General features: G+C 41.4%; 1 protein-coding gene and 1 long non-coding RNA gene across 8 annotated transcripts in view; one reads left to right on the top strand and one right to left on the bottom strand.

Moving 5' to 3' along the window:
* The window catches only part of MSANTD2 (Myb/SANT DNA binding domain containing 2), a 31,523-nt gene extending 20,533 nt beyond the window's left edge, over nucleotides 1-10,990 (top strand). For 2 of the 7 annotated variants that reach the window (XM_065937312.1, XM_065937313.1), the window contains 3 exons: nucleotides 3,559-3,658; nucleotides 5,364-5,424; nucleotides 9,455-10,990. In XM_065937312.1, coding sequence (XP_065793384.1) covers nucleotides 3,559-3,658; nucleotides 5,364-5,424; nucleotides 9,455-10,307 — 1,014 coding nt within the window. In that variant the 3' untranslated portion in view covers nucleotides 10,308-10,990. Of the gene's footprint in view, nucleotides 1-3,402; nucleotides 3,659-5,363; nucleotides 5,425-9,454 lie in introns of those variants that run through there. The other 5 variants (XM_065937311.1, XM_065937316.1, XR_010663416.1 and 2 more) reach the window with 5 other exon arrangements.
* On the bottom strand, nucleotides 7,743-14,010 carry LOC136169526 (uncharacterized). The gene is made up of 3 exons (XR_010663417.1): nucleotides 13,936-14,010; nucleotides 12,610-12,693; nucleotides 7,743-8,855 (listed from the first exon to the last, which is right to left on the bottom strand). It is a non-coding gene; the product is annotated as an uncharacterized lncRNA (long non-coding RNA).
* Nucleotides 14,011-14,931: the final 921 nt, after the last annotated feature.

Below are 14,931 nucleotides of genomic sequence, written 5' to 3'. Positions count from 1 at the left end.
CCCTGCTTTGGTAATGGGACATCTTCTCTCTGGTTTTCTTTTCTAGTCATTGAACACTCGACATGGTGGATGTATCAAGCATTCACTTGGGAGTTCTTCTGAATCAGATACCTTTGGATTTCTCTGATCCGACCACATGGTCAAGTTGTTTTAGTTCTTCTATCCAGGTTTTCTTGACTTCTATCCATGTGACTTCACTCAGGATATAGTATTATCTCATAACTCCTGGGGGAGACAGTAATAGAGATTTACCGTGTACATTTCTAACAATAAAGGAAGTGTTCTTCTTCTTCATTGTGAATAGAATAGTCTTTTAATAATTTTAAGCAAATTCTTTCCTCTCTGAGGTCTTAATTTTTTGAAAAATGCTAGAGCCAAGTGACTATAAATTTGTAAGATGGGTGAGATAAAGGAAGAAAGGAAGGGAAACAAGGTTTCTCTGCAGAACAGGAAATGGTTCTCGAAGGAAGCGGAATTGAGGTTCTTGTTGGGCTTGGTACAGCTTTCCAAAATGGGAGGCAAGTTTTTCCTAGATACCATAGCATTATCTAATCTAAGATGCACAGTAGATGTTTAGTTGGTTTATTGAGGACTGTTGTTACAGACATACAGACTTTGTGCTTTGGTTAATCATTTAGAGTATGGAAAGTGTAACCTTTTCTGGTTTATTACGAATGATAAGAATTGGAAGGCCTCCATATGTCCTTTTTATGCATTTCTAAAGTCCCTCTCGCTTATCTAAATCCCAATGTTTGTTAGAGTAGCAGTCAAGCTAATGTTTCTTTCTTTGTTTTCTATCTCAGTTGATATATGCTATTTAAACAGCCTCTGCTTGGATCTGTGGTCTTTACTGAACCCAGAACGTACCTCTTTTGTATATTTATGTCTCCAGAGAGTTGGAAATCTTTTTAACATTGTTTCGATACATCAAATTCCCATCTTATGGATTTAGATGTCACCAAACATTTTTCATTCAGACGCCTAACAGATATTTTACATTTCAGCATATTACACTACTATATTTCAAAATTACACTGCAGAGTAAGAGGTGACAGGATCTGTTAGACCTTTTTTTGATGGAATATAAAATATATCATCTGACTGTTCTTCCATATCTAGAACCCTTAAATACTGCTGGTTTCCTTATTCATATACAGAAGAAGTGAAATGTTAAGCTCGATTTGATGGTTTCAAAGAAAGTAAATCTTCTCTGTAGTTTCCCACCAAATGTAGTGTCAAAGATTGGTCGCTTTGCTCACGCCTTGGTCACATCTAAGTGTGGCACGTTCCTTCAGAGGAGTGTTAATTTCGCTCCCTGACTTCCGAAGTGGCCCTAAGTGACAGATCCGTGGGGGTTCTTTGTGTGTGGAGAGCTGTGCTCCAGGCAGCCAGCAAGTAGTGAGCGCTGAGTGGTGTGGTTTCCATCTCCATTTATGGCCTTGGAAGGGTGAGAGGGACAAGGCTGGGACTCTCCATTTACGGTCCTTGGAGGAGCTGAAAAGAGCGGTTGGGGTGTTCCTGGAGGCAGAAAGTAGACATTGTGAGATAAAAATAAATTGGCAGGAGATGTTTGCAATTCAAATTCCAGTTCCCGAAAGGAGGGCAGAGGGTGCTGGGTAATGGGGTATAGAAAGTCACGTGAAGTCAGCTGGAGGCATTTGTCCCCTCCCATTTGTAGAGTTGCCCATGACACATTTCCCAGGTTCATTTCCGATTTGTTCCAGAAAGTTATGTGTTATGTACTTGTGAGTATCCTTTACAAAGAGGAAGAAGGAACACTTTTAAAGAGTGTATGATCAGAAACCTCACTTCTTTAAGGCATCCTTTCAGGCACCAAAAGAAATCTCCAGAAAGGAAGAGTGAGGCAGGTGCTCATGCAGGGGACAGGCTGGCTGGTTTCAGGGTGGACGACTCTTAATCGCTGCTCTGTGTCGGAGGAAGATCGTCATGTGTGTCTTGTGTTTATTATTCCCTTTGCCTGTCTGGATTTCTGGCCTCAAGGGAGAGATCTGCAGTGTTTGACAGAGTGTCTTCCTGTAGTTTGTCAACTGAGATTTAACGGTACTGAACTTTCGAGGAGGCTCCATAAAGATTATTCAGAGTTGTTTTATTTTGGCGAGAGTAGGTGAGGTATTGGCTTATGGAAAGTCATCTCACATTCAGGAGAAATTTACAGTCTGGCTGATGTGTGTAAATTAAGTCTAAGGTAAGCTGGTTTGGCACAGTTGAGTTTGAAAGCATTTGGAGAAAAAGAGTCTTGTCTGCTGTGAAAAGTCTCATGAGTAAAACCTAGTAAAGTAGAAAGGAGATTAAAAGGATCGAAAGGAGGCAGAGATGGGACAGAGAATGAATATAATTAAACTAAATTTGGAACTGAGGCGCAAGGCCTGGGACTAAACCCTTGACTTATCTTTTGAAATATCATGTAAGATAGCATAAGATATACCATTAAACTAAGGAAACTGGGTTAATTATCAGAAATATGCATTAGAAGACCATGAAGCAGGTTGAAGGGTTGTGCAAGGTAATAAAATTATACAGGTTTTATCTGTGGACTTGCATAAGGATATGTTATTTGCTCTGTACCACGAAGCAGAAAAAGAAGTGAAATAACACCCTTCCACCTCACTTTCTGTGACCCCCACCCCAGAAGAAATGATTGGCATCTCTTGTTGGTGTTTGGCAGTTTGAGTTGGTAGAATAGGCTAGTATTGTCATTGGCTGATTTTTAGATGTTGGTATCAGTGTCTTGTTTCTTGACGATTGAGACAGCATCTGTAGCGTTATTGATTTGATCTCTTTTAAATTCAATTCTAGCAACTGCCCCAAAGTCAGAGTGAGTTAGTAAGGAGTATGGACTATGTAAGTAATTTGTTTTACTAGCTAATTCGTTTAGGCAATTGTGTTTACCCTATATTCTTTCTTAATCAAGAGTAAGGAAGGGTACATTCTTTGCTTTGGGAAATTCTTCTTTCTGTCCTCCCTCCCCTCACTTTTTCCAAATTCTGGGCACAACAGCAGCTCTTCCTTTTCTGTGGCAGGTGTGCATCCTATTGGCTGGCTGGTATTTCTTGTTTTCTTTTTTTTTTTTCCTTATTCTTTTAAAATGGGGGTGGGGGTATAAAAATATGTGTATGGGATACATGCAATAATGTTGTAATGTTTCTTGTTGTTTAATGGATAATTAATTGCGAAATAATTGTTTGAATTATAACATGTTTGAGTAAATGCTAAATTAGTCATTTTTTTCTAATATAATAATGAATTTAAAATCTAGCATTCCTGTAACAATGTGTCTGTGTTTGTCTGTCCGTGTCTGTCTAATAGTAATTAATATCTGTGGTCCGTACCTGGAAGAGGAAGTACAGCTTTAAAGGAATAACAAAAGACTTTGTGTCTTAGACCCTTCGCAGGTGTTACAGTCGGGTGAAAGAACATGGTGTTGGGAAAAGAAAGAGCAGTTACACATTTGAACAGTTGGAACAGGTGTTTGGTCAGGGAGGATGGGATGCTCAGCCCTGCCAGCCTGTACTTATTAACAGTAGTGGCTTGTACCAGGAGCTGGAGTCAGATGGCAGCACTATGGAGGAGTATTCACAGGAGGACTGGGGAAACCACAGTCAGGATCTCCATGGCTACCCCACAGATCAGGAATTGGGTAAGAAAGCCAGTATCTGTGATACTTGTGGTGTGTGTGTGTATGTGTCTGTACCTATCTTCACATGTGCTCAGGTGTTTCACATCTGTAACGCCTTCTTTTACCATTCCCACTGATAGCACAGCACATGTAGCCAGTGTCTGTCTGGGGCGACTTGGGGATCCTTCGATTAGCCTTAGACTGCCAGCTGGCGCCTGGTGCCTGGGGTTCCACAAAGTCCCTAAAGACACAGAAGAATTCCTGATGCTGGGCTGCAGCGGGAAGCTCAGTGACAGGCTATACAATTAAAAATACCCTGCACCTCTGTGTTCTAAGATGACTGCTAAGAGTATTGACTCCTGGCTCAGCTGGTATAGATATAACTGTCATTTCCTTCCATTATCCCCAATAATTTTCCCCCACCCCTGTTTGTAATTTGGCAAAGGTCCCTTCCCAGGCTTCAGTCTGAACAATAAATGAAGGAAAACCTTGGTTTGAAAGGAGCTGATAATTGAACTTCATCAGGGATCATACTCCTTCCAACTTCTTAAAGGCTCACATCCCAACAATAGCTGGAGTGATTTATTCACTATCTTCACATTAAAAATGGAAAATAAAACTCTTGGCCAGCAAATCTAAACTTGTATGGACTAATTAAGAGAGTATATATATGTAGTTGGATTGGGTTTTTTTTTTTGCAATAAATGTTCTGGTTTCAGTTTTCATAATTTGCCAGTACTAATCAAGTGTCTGCTGCAGCCTTTGTACATTCATAGCAAGTTGTGTAATGAGTGCTCACTTGTAAGTGAATGTTCTTACTCTAGTGAAGCACTCAGGCAGCCCCCAAGGAAGGATAAGTAGAATTGACTCTATAAATATACCTCCCCAGCTTAAGACAAAAGCCCACGGGCACTGTTTTACAGATCTCCTATGACAGAGAAATGCTGATTCAAAAGAAAAAGGATTAAATGCTAGTATTGAGTTGGCCAAAAGATGCATTTGGATTGTTTCATAAAATGGTATGGAAAACCCGAAAGAACTTTTTGACTGACCCAGTATTTCTTGCAAATGCTGTTTCTAAAAAAAAAAAAACAAAAAAAAACCTCTCAAATATTGAAAAAGAGAAGGAGCGAAAAAAGTGGTTATATCATAAGACTAACACTATGTAAGAGAATTGATTACTGGAAGAATAAAAAGGGCAGATGCTAAGTGATCACTGCCTCTTAATTTCAAAACAGTTCTAAGGTCTCAATTACTTTGGCATCCTGTAACTCTGGTTTTGCCGGAGAGAGTTAAGTCACCCAAACCTTTGGGACAAAAAAAATAACATGTAGAGCATATTGATCCTGATATTGGGCTGGGGGAGAATAATTGCTCTATAAAACCTACATAGAAAATCTAAATAGAAGAGAATGATTTTCATTCTCATTCCTTTAAAAATCATGTTTGCCATGAAATTAAGCTTTAAGCTCCTAGCTAGAAATCCACTAGTGACCTTGAAGAATTTTATACTCGTAGAGCTGGTTTCTGATCTTGCATATAAATGTATGCATCTCATTATATATGAGTTACATCTATAAGTCTGACATTGGACAGTGTTAGACACTAGAATTAAGTTCTCACATTGGAAATTATGGAACAAACAGTAAACTTACAGCTACTCATCTACATAAATACATGTCACCACTTAGGAAAATATAATGTTTCCAAAACCTCTGTTTTTCAGATGAAATACCTGTCACAAAGAGAACATTAAAAATAAAACAAGAGTCTTCTGAAGAAGCACAGTAAGTAGATGTCCCCCGTTTCTAAAAAGCGTAACTACCTAAGTTTAATGTCAAAAGTCTTGCTGTAATTAGACGTGCTGTGAAAGGTAGGGCCTCCCCTGGTGGCCCAGACAGTAAAGGACCTGCTTGCTGTGCCGCCGAGGGAGCGTGTCTCCTTCTTCTTCATCTTCTTGCCCAAGTTTCCCAGGGCTTAATCCAGAAATGCTGAGAATTTTGTGTATGACGAGAAGAAAGAGATATATGAAAATAAGTGTGTTTATGTATTTGTGTGGATATGGCACTTGGATGTTTAAATATGATACAGAGATAAGGTGCAGGGCCCAGAGATTGTCTGGGGTTAAGTGAAATGATAGTGGGGCCAGAGGAACACTTAAATTACAGCTGTCCCCAACCTTTTTGGCACCAGGGACCAGTCTTGTGGAAGATAATTCTTCCACGGACCAGGATGTACAGGATGGTTTTGGGATGATTCAAGCGCATTATATTTACTGTGTACCTTATTTCTATTACTATTGCATCAGCTCCACTTCAGATCATTAGGCGTTAGCTCCCAGAAGTTAGGGACCCCAGATTATAACATTCCATTTTGGGAATCAAAAAGTAAGTTCTTAGGAACTACATGGTAGGCCAACTGATGTAACTGGAAATGAACTCAAGCTTCACAGAATTGGTGTCACCAGTCTCAGATCCCCCTGAACTTTTCCCAGTTGGAACTTCAGAAATACAGCGGACAGTTCTCAGGAACTGTTTAAATAGCTGGGTCTAGTTCTCGCTGTGTTCCACAGCTGTCAAAAGCTGGTCTGAGGCTTGAGCCCAGGGAACTTCAGGCTGAGATCAGATCACTGGGGCAGGAAACTGGCAGACTCTGCAGAAATGTCCAGCATGGCTGCCTCTTCTCCAAGATTCAGCTTACAGAGTGAGTGGGTCCTAAGAGGCGACTCATTTCCCAGTGTACCAGTTTCCTAAGAACTGTTCCTTATTGCTGACTTAGGGCTGTGACAATGCCAAATATGATAACTTCATTTGGGCACTGGATTTTTTCACTCTTAAGTTTAGATGGAATTCACCTGAACTAACTGATGGATTCTTTTACACCAGTCAATTATACCATCCTTTACCCAGGAAGAAGAGTCATCACTTATTCATCAAATACCTACTGTATGTCAGGCACTGGGGTACGGCAGTGAACAGAACAGACAAAAGTCTCTGCCCTCCATCCCACCTCCTTAGCCCAATCTTCCTTGAGATCAGTAAAATATTTTAAAAGAGGACAAGGAAGAATGATAGCGTTGAACAATGATTTCTTTTTTAAAGCATCGACCCGTGCAGAAACATGGTCCTATATCTTAGCCTCACAGACACCACATCCTCAACATTATTAACAAAGTGACTGAGTGCCTTTGTGCACTCTGAGAAGAGGAACAGTCCCCAGAAATGCAGTGATTTCATCTGCATGGTCACTCAAGTACTTGAGTAGCTTTCTAGACAAACTAAAGTGCAGAGGGTGAGTCCAGGACAGTCACTGGACCAAGAAACTGACAACAAGACATTCGCTCTTTGTCAGCTTGAAAAGAAAGTAAAGGAAAGTAAGAGAATGGCTATGTGGAAGATCCCCCAGTTTGTTGCAAAAGCTCTTCTAGAAGGTTTGAGAATTTAAGAGGAAAGTGTACAATCTGTCTTCTACCAAGAAGCTGTTCACAAACCACCATTACACCCTCTTATCTTGCCTGCATTTGATTATATGTGAGTGTGGTAGTTGAGTACTTTTGTAGTTTAAACCTGTGATTGTTTGCTGCCGAGTTGCCATTTAACAAACTTCAGTCTTCTGATATCAGAGTTGTGCCCTGAGAAACAAATATCTTCATTATCTATATAAGTCATTTATGAAGTGTCAGTTGGAATTACTTGAATTAAGCAGCATGTGAAACAAGAATTTCCATGCACTTTGTCTTATTCTGTTAACTGTCCAAATCAAAACTGAAATAATTTCTATGCTTTTGCTTCCCTTTATAAAAATATATTTTAGGACAATCTCAATTCATTATCTGGAATTTTTCTTTCTTAAAATAGAAGCTTAGTAATGAAACTTTTCCATCTGAATTCTCAGATCTTAATTCTGTGCTAAACTGTTCTTTTAAATTTGGGAGTAGTAATGTATTTTAGACAAATAGAGGAAAATAGCCTTTTTTCATGTTTTTGAATCAGATCAGTTCAGTTCAGTCGCTTAGTCGTGTCTAACTCTTTGTGACCCCATGGACTGCAGCATGCCAGGCCTCCCTGTCCATCACCAGCTCCCAGAGCTTACTCAGACTCACATCCATTGCGTCGGTGATGCCATCCAACCACCTCATCCTCTGTCATCCCCCTCTCCTCCTCCCTTCAATCTTTCCCAGCATCAGGGTCTTTTCTGATGAGCTGGTTCTTCGCGTCAGGTGACCAAAGTATTGGAGTTTCAGCTTCAGTATCAGTCCTTCCAATGAACACCCAGGACTGATCTCCTTTAGGATGGACTGGTTGGATCTCCTTGCAGTTCAAGGGACTCTTAAGAGTCTTCTCCAACACCACACTTTAAAAGCATCAATTCTTTGGCGCTCAGCTTTCTTTATAGTCCAACTCTCACATCCATACATGACTACTGGAAAAATCATAGCTTTGACTAGATGGAACTTTGTTGGTAATGTAATGTTTCTGCTTTTTAATATGCTGTTTAGGTTGGTCATAGCTTTTCTTTGAAGGAGCAAGCGTCTTTTAATTTCATGGCTGCAGTCACCATCTGCAGTGATTCTGGAGCCCAAAAAAATAAAGTCTGACACTGTTTTCCACTGTTTCCTCATCTATTTCCCATGAAGTGATGGGACCAGATGCCATGATCTTAGTTTTCTGAATGTTGAGTTTTAAGCCAACTTTGTCACTCTCTTCTTTCACTTTCATCAAGAAACTCTTTAGTTCTTCTTCACTTTCTGCCATAAGGGTGGTGTCATCTGTGTATCTGAGGTTATTGATATTTCTCCCAGCAATCTTGATTCCAGCTTGTGCTTCATCCATCCTGGCATTTCTCATGATGTACTCTGCATATAAGTTAAATAAACAGGATGATAACATACAGCCTTGATGTACTCCTTTCCCTGTTTGGAACCAGTCTGTTGTTCCATGCCCAGTTCTAACTGTTGCTTCTTGACCTGCATACAGATTTCTCAGGAGGCAGGTCAGGTGGTCTGGTGTTCCCATCCGTTGAAGAATTTTCCACAGTTTGTTGTGATCCACACAGTCAAAGGCTTTGGCATAGTCAATAAAGCAAATGTAGATGTTTTTCTGGAACTCTTGCTTTTTTGATGATCCAAAGGATGTTGGCAGTTTGATCTCTGGTTCCTCTGACTTTTCTAAATCCAGGTTGAACATCTGGAAGTTCACGGCTCACGTACTGCTGAAGCCTGGTTTGGAGAATTCAGATCAATAGTCATAATCAATTTCATGTTTTCCTATGGCCAGCATGTATGGGCCAAACTTATTTAACTTTCAGAATTTCCAGGTTAGAAATTAATCTGTTCATTCTTTTAAGTGATTCTGATTACCTTTCTGAATACAGCAATCTTCACCTAATTTTGATAGGTCTAAAGGCCATCATATGCACTATTATACACACACACACACCACACATTATTCTTGAGTTTCTGAAATCCTAGGGTCTTATGTATCAATAGTTACTAAGTGTAATACAACTAGACTATAGAATAATGGAAAGCAGTTCATCACTAGTTCCTAGAAACTTCCTAGGGGTAAGCATGTCTCAGATTTTAATACTATGATTACCTGGACCTGCATAGTCCAATGTGGTAGCCACTAGCCATCTGTGGCTATTTAAATGTAATTTTAAGTTAATTAAGAACTTAATACCTCACTCACAGTAGCCACATATCAGTGCAATGGCTAACATACTGGACAGCACAGACACAGAACATTTCTACCATTGCAGAAAGTTCTGTCGGACATCTAGACACCTGAGGAATCTGACTTTTATCTCTCTTTCTAGGAAAAGAGACATCATGCAGAATATCGTACAAATTTTGGAGTCAGTACAGTTGAAATGGGAACTGTTTCAGAGCTGGACAGACTTTTCAAGGCTTCACCTTTCTAATAAACTGGCCATTTTTGGAATCGGTTACAACACCCGCTGGAAAGAGGATATCCGTTACCATTACGCTGAGATCAGCTCCCAGGTGCCCCTTGGCAAGCGACTCCGGGAGTACTTCAATTCTGAGAAACCTGAGGGCCGGATCATCATGACCCGAGTGCAGAAAATGAACTGGAAGAATGTATACTACAAATTTCTGGAGATCACTATTAGCGAAGCCAGGTGCCTGGAGCTGCACATGGAAATTGACTGGATCCCCATCGCCCACTCAAAACCAACTGGTGGGAATGTGGTTCAGTATTTATTGCCAGGAGGCATTCCCAAAAGCCCGGGTCTCTATGCCATTGGCTACGAGGAGTGTATTGAGAGGCCTCCCTCCCCCCATGTGGAGCGACGTACCCTGGACCCTGGAAAGGAGGGCCGGGTTGACTTGGAAACCCTTTCAGCACAAGCCTCACTGCAGGTGGAGATAGAACCCACTCGAATTATCTATTGCTACCTCGGGATCGCTGAGGTCAGGACTCTGCAGCAATGCTTGTTTTTACATTTCCAAGCAAATACCAAAACCTTCAGCAAGGATTGGGTTGGTATAAATGGGTTTTTGTCTCAGAACTGTATTGTGGATCCTGGTGTGTCCCCCAAATCCATCTACATCAAATTTGTAGAAGTCGAGAGGGATTTTCTTTCTGCTGGCTCGTTAGTTGAGTGCCTGGAAAAAGCCATCGGGTACCCCTTAAAATATAACAACTGAATGTCATCCTTCATAAGGATCTGGGCTCTTACCTCTCTTCTCTACCCCTGTCCCATGACCCAGACTGTCCCTCATCCAGATGCTGCCATCGACTCTTCATGGAAACTCTTTCCACGATCGGGCCAGTACAACTAAGAAACCCTAGTAGACCTTGGGCAGAGAACACAGACCTCACCTGAAAAATGCTCATTTTGAGCAGACAAGCTACACAGCAGACTTGCGTGGTGGGTCAGCTGTTTTCTTTTTTAAAAACAACAAAAAAACAATTTTTAAATGAATTTTAGAGCCCTAATGTAAACAAATGTAGGTACATTCCATATTGGACAAAACTTATACTTTGAGTTTCATATGAAATTGAAAAATTGTATTTTTTTCACGATGTTTCATTTTTACACATCTCTATGTCTCTATATAAGTATTATTTACAACCTTGAATAAATAAGCAATAGATAATGGCAAGTAAAATCTTGAGTCACAGTGAGTAAGACTGTTTTTCAATATTACCCTTTAGCTACTATTGTATATAATTTAGTTTCCTTTTTTTTCACCAACCAAGTGTTTTGCTCTTCCCAATCAGTGTTGCCTGCAAAGCCCTCCGTTTCTGTGATGTACCAACTTTTGGTTGTGTTGCCATTTAAAACTTTTTTAAAAAAAATATTAAAGTAATTCCTGGCCTCTTGGCATTGTAGTGGTGGAGCTTTTTGTAGCGGAGTGTGGTCGCACTGGCAGTGGGACTGTTCTCTGACTTTACTGCAAGGGATGAACAAAACAGAGCAGGATAGTAGCTTCACTTCCTTACTCATCTTCACTGTCTGTACCCCACTGGCCAATGTCATTATCCGTTTTCCGAGTCCCGAAGCTCACTGGGACATTTAGTTTTGTGCTACTTTTTAAAAAGCTACAAAAATAAAAATAAAATCTACAAAAGGATATTCCTTTTGGCCCTCGGTACATAATATTTGCAAGAGACTTTCATTCCTCATCTTTATACTCAGTAATCAGGGGTAGCTCTCTCAAGAGCACGGGTGGAGGACTGACATCATACTGCCTAGAAAAGGAGAGAAGATCTAAGAAACGCTCATAGAAAAATTTTAAGTGGTCCATAGGATAGGAAATGGTAATGTGTTGATTCATTAGGAGGGTAACTATTACGTTCAGATCTTTCAGAGATTTCTGTGCACTCCACATAGAGGTTAGTAAGCTCAGCTAAGAACTAGCTTACCAGTAGTGTTGTGAAGGGCTACTTTAGTCTCTAGGCAGGGGTTTGTTAGATTTATTTACCTTTAATGAGTCCCCCAACATCTCTCAGGTTTTCTACTTTAAGTGGTCTACAGGTCGAAGTAAGAGCCATAATTCTCCCCATTTTTCTTGAAGGTAAAGTTGCATAGTGATTAAAAAAAAATGTTTCTTGTAGCCTGAGTGGCCTTATATCAGTAATTTTTCTCATTCTGGTTGTGAAAATTGCTCAGTGGTATCCGACTCTTTGTGACCCCCATTGGCTATACAGTCCATGGAATTCTCCTGGCCAGAATCCTGGAGTAAGTAGCCGTTCCTTTCTCCAGGGTATCTGCCCAACCCAGGAATCAAACCCAGGTCTCCCACATTGTTATTGAAGATACCAACTGAGCCACCTGGGAAGCCCTCATTCTGGCTGGTCAGTGTTTATTTATTTGTCTAATGACTAGAGAGCTTATGATCAATGAGATAACTCTTATTAATGTCATTTGAGGCTAGCTTTATGGAGTTGGCTGTTTCCCGACATGAGATGCTAAAATGGGTGCTAGTTCAGGGAGTGTATAAATAGTCTGGAATGTTTGAATGCAGCACATCTTGCCAGGCATAGGCTGTAGGAATGGGCCTTAGGAAATTCTCATGAGTTAGCTCTTCTTTGGAACTTGGAATTGTCCTGAAGACCAAGGCTACATTGACCATTTTGTGGCAATAATGTCATAATATCAGTGCCAAGTGCTGCAGGAAAAAGCGTTATTGCCAGGAGTAGTACATGGCATTCCCCAAGCTGCACTGGTCAACCCTAAAACTAACATTACACATTTTCTCCCCATTCCAATTCTCACTGCTGTTGGTTACTAAGCAGGAGTAGAACATTTGGGAACATTTAGAGAGGATGTTTGAGATTTACCTACTGTTACTAAGAACAGGGCACTGCTTGACCACCATGAGCAGCATGGAGAATATGGCGAAGACCAATCTTGTTTGTTTTCTCACCATGTGGCTTGAGATGGATGAGGAGTCGGGGCAAGAGGACAAAGCTGAGCATTGGGAAAGGGAGACTTGAAAGTACCTTGCTGATCCTGAATATCCATTCTTTTTGGCCGGAACAATCCAGAAAAAGGGACAGCAGGGTGTCACATAACTATGAGTATTCCTAAAAACAAAAAGTGGACTGTTTAGACCTTAATGAAGCCTTATAACTGATTCCAGGGGAATGGAGACACTGTGTTCAAATATAAAAATCAGCATTAAAAAAAGTACTGTAGAGACTTTCCAGGCGATCCAGGGTTTAAGACTTCGTCTTCCAATGCAGGGGGTGTGGGTTTGATCCCTGGTTTGGGAGCTAAGATCTCACATGGCTTGGGGCCAAAAAAATAAAAACAGAAGCAATACTGTAACAAATTCAATAAAGACTAAAAATGGTCCACATAAAAAAAAATCTTAAAAAAATATACTGTAGAGGTAAAAGATATATGACTGGGAGAAACACTAGTGAACTATAAATCTCTTTAACATACGAACTTAGCTTGTGCAGATAACCTGTTGTGCATGCAGCTCCCAGATCACTCACAGATCATCTTCTAATATTCCCATTTTACACAAGGGTAAAGAGAAATGTTCACCCTAAATTACTACATCTCAGCAAAAACTCAGGAAGTAGAACTGCTCTGCTAACTTCTACACTTGACCCCCTCAGGGTCAGCAGGGAAAAAAAAAAGTGGTTGGAATAGGAGATAGTGTAGAAAATTCTTCTATTGGGTGAGAACAGTGAGAGTCCTGAAAGCACTGTTTTTGTGTCACTTGGAGAGGATCACTGACTACGAATCTTTATTTTTACATCTTTTTTTCCCTTAAGAAACTTTTTATTGAAATAATTTGGGATTTATAAAATATTGTATAAAGTGTACAAAGTATTCCCTTATATATTCACTTGTTCCCATAATATTAATATTCTTGCCTGTAACAATGATTACTGTGGTAGTTGCCAGACAAGTAATATTTGTGTCTTTACTTCTGATGTAAATTACTTGGGGTGCAAATTCTGAAAAGTTAGCTACTGAGAGTGAATGTTGAGGTTCTAACATGTAGCAGTTGATTACAGCCTGTAAGCAGATGCTTTAGTGCACCTGAGACAACCAAGAGCTCTGTACTGCTCTTCTTGGAAGGAGTTATTTGGGGTAACCTAGCACTGACCTGGAAGTAAAGGAGGGATGTTTGCAAGAGGTGCTTTGCAATGAAGACTAAAGTTAAAAAAAAGAAAAAAATAAGACTGATAGACTAGAAAAACTAAACCAACAGCACCCCACCACACACACACAAACACACAATCTAGTTGACCGTTTCAAGCCTGTAGCCCTTGCATAAGGGTATAAGACTAGCAGTTACCTATTACTACCTATTACTACTGCCTTTGCTGTCACTAAGCTGCCGAGTACTAGATTCCAGGGATTGCATGAGCAGTCTAGTGTTTGCATAGCCATTTCTCAACGCCACTGCATGGCAGGTATTTAAAGAGTAGTCACGTAGGTCATACTAGGAAGAAAGAGCTGAGAGGGTCAGTGGGACATCGTGTATTCAAAACAAAACCTTGGTGAGCGCAGGCTCAAAGACCACCCTGAGAACCATGTGGAGTAAATGGAATCCAGGAGACCTGGCATCTTTTCTGCCCAGTCAGTTATCACCCGGAGCAGGCAGCGCCAGGGATTCGTTGTTAGGATTTCTGTCCTCGGTGACCTTGACTCGGTGGTTGAGCTGTGCCGGGACGTTTGAGGCGTCTTTATTTTGGCTGTCCGACAGAGAAGCCGGAACAGGTGCGTGCCCTTCTCTAAGAGAGCTGCGGCCGCCAGAGGGTGCAGAGGAGCATTTGATCGACCGGCGCGGGGAGATGGGGGCGGGGAAGGGACGGTTAAATTAAATTTCACTAGAACATGATCTAGCCCCGGGAATTAAAAGATCAGAACGCGCTGGGGGCGGGATGGGAGGCAGCGAAGACAGAGGCAGAAATAAACCGAGGGACTCCGTCCAGTCTACCTTCCCGCAGCTGCCCCCTCCTCCCCAGTCTGCCTAAGGCTTTTCAGAGTTGAGAGGGGAACTTGGCTTTCTCCTGTTTCCCGCTCAGAACCTGGGGTTCCTTGCGCCAATCGTTTCCCTGCTTGGGTTTGCGTTACAAGGTCCGAATGACCCTGGGGTCTGCCTTTTAGGAAGCCTCGGGGAACCTGCTGAGAGGTCCGATCTACGCCGGCAGGCCCTCGCATCCTGCCCCGCAGCCTACGGATCCCGCGGCACCTGCAGGGATGGGCGGGGGCGGCCGCGGCCGCATCCCTTCGCCGCCGCTCTCCCGGCCGGCTCCCGCGGCCAGCCCGCCGCTGGCACTGGAAAACTGATCGTTTCG

The sequence above is a fragment of the Muntiacus reevesi genome, chromosome 5, assembly GCF_963930625.1.
Source record: "Muntiacus reevesi chromosome 5, mMunRee1.1, whole genome shotgun sequence".
In the NCBI taxonomy this organism is placed as follows: Eukaryota; Metazoa; Chordata; class Mammalia; order Artiodactyla; family Cervidae; genus Muntiacus; species Muntiacus reevesi.
The sequence above is the reverse complement of the archived record's forward strand: the minus strand, read 5'-3'. Positions and strand labels throughout refer to the sequence as shown.